Genomic DNA, 7417 nt, shown 5'->3' with positions numbered 1-7417 from the left:
GGTTGATGGTGGTGGGGATAATGGAATTGAGGGATGGAAGGATCAGGCGAGAGGACACAAGCAGGGCCTGGTGACCAGGTCTTTTCTATTAACTCAGGGGGCTAGCTGGGGCAGGCAGGGGAATAAGGCTTGGATCTGCCCTCTCCCTGCCGGGTTGTTAGACTCGAGCRTTTAAACTTCAGATGGAGAGAGACGAATATTGCTCAGGGGTTCTGTGGTGAAAAACCTTGTGTTTTCATCAACCCCCTCTGGCCTTATAATGTTTCTTACTCTCTTGCAAAAGTAAAAATATCAGAGGCACACATTCTAAGACAGGAAACAATTTCCTTTCTTGAAAACAAATCTTTTCAGTTTTTAAATTGCTTTTTCATTTTTCTCATCTTGGCTTGAGCCTGTATGCCATTCTGATGATATAACTTTGAGTCAGTGTGTTAGTTTAATAATACAGTAATAAAGCCAATCTATAAAAAATACAGTTTATTCTATTTCAAGGTTCCTAAATCTTTGGTCTGGATAGGGCTCAAAAGAGTAGTTTCAATTATTTCTAAGTGGATTGTCAAGCTAAAATAAGCATCAACAAAAGGTGCAAAACCATGAGGAACATTGACCTTAAGTTTGTATTCATTAGATGTGGGGCAGAAGAAGAGCTCAAACTTCTGTCTCAGTATTCTAGACAACAAATACACAGAATCAACACATCTTAATATCAATTTCAGCCAGGGTTAGGGTTAGCAGTTTGCTCATTTATGTCAAATAAACAGCTACACGATTTATGATTTAAATCAGCGTGTTACAGGGACTCAAATATAAGCAGGGTTTCCCCCAGTSTATTATAGACCTGCTGGCCCACCTGTCCTTGCACCCTACCAGGCTAAGAATAGTTATTTTTTTATTTCAAGCCAGTGCACCAGCACACAACAGGATAAGTGGTTAGGACGTAGCATTAGCAACGTAGCTTTCCACTACCCAGATCGGTCATGATATGATAGGCAAAGCAGGCATGAAGGGGGCCCCYGAGAATAATACTGAAGTGGCTTATTGCAACGACCACATGAAACACTGAGAGCATTGAAATGATGTGTCGTACTCACACTACCCCCTCAAGTGAAAGGAGCCCTGKGACAGAAACTCATACTGTAGCAGTTTCATTTRGCYCRTTTACTAAACTTTAGCACAAGATATTTTTATCAAATTTTTATAATAAATTAATGTAATACATCTAAATGCTGCCACAAATATATTAGTAAATGATTATTTGGCAAGTAATGGCAGTACCCCCACCCCACATTATAGACATTGCTGAAATGCCCACTTATATATCACAGTAAATGCAGTGTTCGAAAAAAAAAAAAAAGGCAGTAAGTTTTTTTTTTCCAATATCGAGGGCAGCCCTAGTTAACTATAAATGTGGGGTTACTTTTAGGCCTGTCATAATGTGGGTACTTGAGCAACTTACTGAGGTATTAGTCATTAAAAAAAATTCAGAACCACCAATGAAATTGGTTTTATTTGAAAATAGCTTTATTACTACTGTTGATAAAATATGCCACAAAAATGTCATTATAGCTTTGTATAGCTATCTAATATAGATATTATAGATTTTTAACTGTAGTATTTATCATTTTTATTAAATTTTTACTTCAGAATTTGATGCCCAGATATAGTAAATATGTTGAAATGGATTAAATTGAATAGTGGTTTTAAAGTATTTGCATCATAACACGTCTTTTGCTTTTTAATTTTTTTTTTTTGTAAATTTGTGTGCCCGACAGCCTGGTGTTAGATAGTTAAGTTACGTTTGAGCCTCCATTGTGAGCCTGCATTACTCTGTTGACTTTACTGATAGACATGCTAACTCTTGTAGCTTGTTACTAAAGTATTTTTTAACAGTCTTTACTAGTTCTTTCAAAACTACAGTCAAGAACTTGTTGGTTCTCTCTCTTTGTTTTCTTCCTTTTTTTACAGCCAGAGAGCCACCTCTGAGCCAAATTATTACGTCACATTATTTTAAAATGAGAATTACACACAACATTTCAAACAAGATCTATAAACACCAGCTGGTGATGTTAAAAGAATCGAAACATAAATGGTGCCTCAAACTGTTTTTATGATTGCAATAGAAAATTCAATCATGAAGGAGGCTATGTGCATTGCTCTGACCAGCTGAAAAATGCTTCATGACTGGATTTAAAACACATAAAACACACATTGAAACTGCTAGAAGATTAAAGAGGATGAGGTCACATTAGTTCACTGTTAATTTGACTTCTCATTCATACTGAAATAAAGTAGTCTGTCTTAAAAAAAAAGCTCAATAAAAGCTAATAACTATATATATTTTAAAGTTGACACTCATAACAGTTTAAGTAGTTTGTTTCAGTGAATTCTCTCCCAACTACTGACAAAACCAATTCATTGTTGTGATCCAGGAGCTGGTTCTGGGGGAGTTCTGGCTCCARTTTAGCCCTGTTTGGTGAACCCTTGTTATCTTATTAAAAGGGGATTAAACAACCAGAATAGTAAGACGGAAAATGTTCGGGCTTTTAAAACCGTCATATATTGTGAAAACGTAAAACACTCACATCCAGTCACAAGTTTGAATTGACCTTGACCTTTTTTTGAGCTTGGATGTGTCTCTTGTTACCAGAATTACAATGTGCAAATTGTCTGGAGAAAAAAAAAAATCAACTCCTGTGTAGTCCACAAGCAAAGGTTGATGTTCATTAGCAGAAATGAAATATTGCTTTTCAGTTGAGACTCTTGAGGTGACAAACAGGACTTTTTCCGCTTGTCCCCATTACACACAGGCTGTAATCATCACTCACTCAAAACTAATTATACACCACACTCCGTCATCACAGCTCACTTCTCGACGTTAAGTAACTTCTCAGATGGTTGTGATTTGGTTAAAAAAATCAGCCAAACCTATAAATATCATTTATTCACAGCACAATTCAGTTTAGAAATCTATTTCTTGAGATATACAGCAGTCCTTCTCTTGTGCTAATCAGCCTTCTGGCTTTCTGTGCTGCAGGTTTCCGGCTTGTCTCCTGGAGACAACCAGACCCCGGGACTTCTGCTGGCTCCGGGAGTCAGGTGGGGACAGACGCCCATCAACCAGCTCACACCCTGGGATACAGATGAGCCCCCTGCCAAGCAACATAGAGACGGAGAACCCACAGGTAATGACTCACTCACACGCACACACAAAAACAGGCCCTTTCACATATCTGCTTGTACATCATCAGTATGCACGAAGGTAGCAGATGTATGCATCCATGTGGACGTCTGGCTCATGTGCTGCGGCCCACATCGCTCGGGCCAGCTACACCTAATGCTAATGAGGCATCGCTGCTTTGCCCTACATAAMATACCTGCTTACCTCCCAGTTATGCATACTTTACGAACCTAATCATGCAAGATATACATCCATAAATAACATCTTCACAAAAGCCTTCACATACGTCTAACATTAYTTAAAGGAATACACGGTGTGCGCCACCTTTCATGTCAGATTGTTAAACTAAATTACCTTGTGTTAAATATTATAGCTATTTTAGTCACACTGTGAAAATTATGTTATTCACTAATGTTATATTGTGAGATTTTGTAATCTGTACAGCTTGAAGCATGGGATATGTTAAAGATGTTAAGCTTTTCTTACATCAAATTTTAGCTCACTAGCTGTAAAATCAACTGAGCTAATGTTGCCTGTAAACTGGGTCGACTCTATAAGTTAATGAGTTGTGGATGTACATTCTGTRATTACTTTCTGAGAATTTTATTAAAATGTGTTGTATGATTTATGAGATATTTTGCTAACAGACAATCAGATTGAACTCCAACTGTTGAATTACCGGTGGCATGCATATCCTTCAAAGACAAAAGTCAAAGAAAACATCKTTATTTTTAAGAAACTTGACACAATACACATGATTTTTCACATTTTGTCACATAACTGGCATATTTTAGTTTGAATTTGGCTCACCCAAAGTGAAACAGGAAGTGACATCAAAAGGGGAACTCTTTAAGAAGGGGAACTTCCTGGTTTTWGTTTATTGAAACACTATTATTTGAACTYCAACTCTTCTTCCTCTTTCTTTGATAATGATTCAAAATAATATAAAGAAACATCAWATTCTTCTCTACAGTTTGTGTTGTTRGACATTGTAACAATGCTCTGTTTACATTCAGACATTCCCCTTTGACATCMCTTCCTGTTACTTCACGTGCAAATATCTCARCAATTGTTCATCTCARCGGCGTTACTTTTATTTTTGCAATATGTTTTCATTAAYGTTATCTTTCCAAAGATGCATTCATATTACAAAATAATGTTGTCACAGGCACATCAGTGTGAAAGTTTTAAACATCATGCAGAGTGCAGTGCTCAAAGTACGTGTTGGAGAAGGTTTTCAGCTAATACAGCAACAATTTTTACTTCAGTATTTGTAAAATTTACCAGAAAAAATGTGGCAATGTTTGTGTCTTCTTAAGGTTAGCTGTGAGGAGGTACACTTCGCTGCAGCATGCAGAACGGGGCGGTGACAGACCTTTCCGACAGTCCCATACCTTATATGGAAATGGGACAATTGCATTCCGGAAATGAAGGTTGCTCCTTAAAGACGCGGGATTAAGAGAGCAAAGGAAGAAGAAAGGAAGAAGTTAGAGAGTTTCTTCTACTCACGTTGAAGTACTCAGAGCATTATTTATTAATTTCTTTTATCCACCTCCCCAAACACAGACCCTCAGGTTAACCTCACAGGTTTAATGCCTAAGGTTAACCTCACAGGCCTAATGCCTAAGGTTAGTTTGTTACTGTAATACAATATAACAAAAACAACAAAGATTTAATAAAGATTTGAAAATGAAAAAGGGACATACCACGTGACATAACACGTTGTGTAGCCATGTCCTTACTGTAAATTTTTTTTTTTTATTAAACAACAAAGAACACACAAAATGATACAATGTACAAACAATAAGGCGTATTTCAAACAAACAAACAAACTTGCATAAAAGAGAAAAAGGATGGGTGCAAATAAAGATAAGAAATTCCTTACTGTAAAATTTGTATTGTTAATGTTGATAGTGTTCGATAGAAAATAGTGTCACTAGCGCCCCCTTCATTTCTGGAATGCAATAGTCCCATTTCCATATAAGGTATGTGACTGACGGAAAGGTCTGTCACCGCCCCGTTCTGCATGCTGCAGCGAAGTGTACTTGGCTGTGAGGGCATTGTTGAACTCCAAAATCTGCCCAGTGCTTCATGAAATATTATGCTAACATGCTAACAGATGGAATTATCATTTCCATGAAAAAAATGGCAAAGCTTTAGACCAGGGCTATTTAACTAAATTGCTCTGGGGGCCACAGTTACTGCAGGTCAACAGCTGAGGGGCCGAACATCCAGCAATTAAAGTTATWATGTAAATAAMCCAAGTATTACAAAGATCTGTTACCTTTGAATTAGTTTATTTTGCTGCATTTAATCATGAATATAACATACGGAACCTTATAAAAGTAGTGATAATTAAACATAATCAAAAACAACAAAAAAAGCACATTATGACTCCTATTGGACACAAACAACATTTTAGTATCTCTCTCTTACCAAATTTTTAAACCAATTTTATTTTTACTTTCATCATTTTATCTTCAACTGCTTGTAGTTTTAACTGTCTTGGGTGTTTATAGAAATGGTTTTACCAGCTTGTAGCCAAGATTCTRACATTTCTGTAGATAACAAACATGTCTATGTTTAACTAATAAAACTTAGAGTAATTAAAGTAGAAAACTGGTGGTTTGGGCTTACGAGATGAATGAACCAATTGGCAGGCTGGACTTTGGTCACTCGCCCACGGGCCACCAGTTGAATAGCCCTGCTTTRGACATACAGGATAGCTCAAGCAATCCTCAAAGAATAAGTTTAGGATGACTCTAAGCTACTACCATACCAACTTTTAGCTCAATTTCTGCAAAGCTGACTGAATTACAACCATTTTTGTCTTTGCTTATGTTGCTTAGCTTGTGGTGGCCATCTTGAATTGGGTTGACTCCAGATGTTAATAAGTTGTAGATGTGCAGTGGTTACTATCTCARATAATTGTTGAAATTCATCCAGTGGTTTGTTAGATACTTTGCTAAAGAACAGAGAAACGGGCAAAATTATCATCTCCCACTTCTTTTTTGGTGGGTAGGTCATAAATACCAGTTCTGTGTCAGGAAACAAGGAGAGAAAATAAAAGTGTCCCTTTGCTTCTTGATCATCTTTGGTTATATCATTAACTGATTTAGTCTGTTAAAGCGGTATTTAAAAAAAAAGGGTTCTCCACATGATTTGCTCCAAGTCTAATTTAGATGTCGACCCGATTCTTTTCATGCCTTTGTACAACCTGTTCAGAGCGCTTGTGCCACTGCTGTGCAGTGCGCAGACCTGACATTAACGACTTTAGCCAATATTGAAGTTTTTTTTTTTTTTGAACTTGTACTGTAATGAACTCTCACAGAATGGCTATGCCCTAAAGCTGTTCATTTTCTTCCTTTTTGCTCTGCCGGCCTCGGCCTCCTGCTCATCACAAACGYGTCTCATTTAAGAAGAATACGGGCACCGAGCTGAAATTTGGGCGCAATAAATCACCATTGCAGACGGCTGTTAATCAAAGTGTCGTGGTAAAGCACTAGTTCCACTCCTCCGCTCCCCTCCCGCTCCACACACCTTGTTTAAAAGCAGCATTTGACTATCTCTCATGTAAACGGATTACTGGATTAATTAATAAACAGTGTGAGATACTCCAGGAACATTCCTTTAGCAGAAAGCCTTCAAAGTGCCGTAAAAAATGTCGNAAAATATGAAGATGAATGTTTTATGCTAATTTACAAGACAGCTATCTTAAAGATTGCCTGCTTATTTTTGTTCATTCTTTTCTCAGAGTCATTAGGTTTCTTTTGTCTGTTTTCCTCTTTTATTTGCCCAAATTGAATTTATTCTTTTATTAAAGTGTAGAGAGCTTGAATGAATTGTACATGTATTAGATTTATGTAATAAAACCTTGAAACTTGGTTGAAGGTGGATAAGAAATTAAAGTCATTCCTTGAAAGAATGCATACCACCCACCACTTTTAATCTTTGAGTTTTAGGCTCAGATTGTCTTTTGTTATAAAATTACATACATTAGCTGTTTTGGTCAGAGCTATTCAACTAAATTGCTCAGGGGGAACAGGTTATCAAAGCCAATAATTAAAGGGCTGGACCAGGGCTGGGCGGTATGACCTCAAATTCATATCACGATATAAATTGAATCCCTTCACTGGACCGGTATATATTGCGGTATAAAATTATCATAAAAAGTAAAGATAATGTAATTTTTAGAGCATTTTTTTTTGCAGAAAACTGTAATTTTAATCAAACCCACAG

General features: G+C 36.9%; 1 protein-coding gene across 1 annotated transcript in view; it reads left to right on the top strand.

The window, feature by feature from the left end:
• The window catches only part of klhl29 (kelch like family member 29), a gene marked incomplete at its 3' end in the record, with an annotated part of 392046 nt that overhangs the window by 185608 nt on the left and 199021 nt on the right, over positions 1 to 7417 (top strand). Inside the window, 1 exon segment of the mRNA XM_014020080.1 lies at positions 3035 to 3182. Within this exon segment, the coding sequence (XP_013875534.1) occupies positions 3035 to 3182 (148 nt within the window).

Source organism: Austrofundulus limnaeus, unplaced genomic scaffold (genome assembly GCF_001266775.1).
Source record: "Austrofundulus limnaeus strain Quisiro unplaced genomic scaffold, Austrofundulus_limnaeus-1.0 Scaffold239, whole genome shotgun sequence".
Lineage (NCBI taxonomy): Eukaryota > Metazoa > Chordata > Actinopteri > Cyprinodontiformes > Rivulidae > Austrofundulus > Austrofundulus limnaeus.
This window is presented reverse-complemented; position numbering and strand designations above follow the sequence as displayed.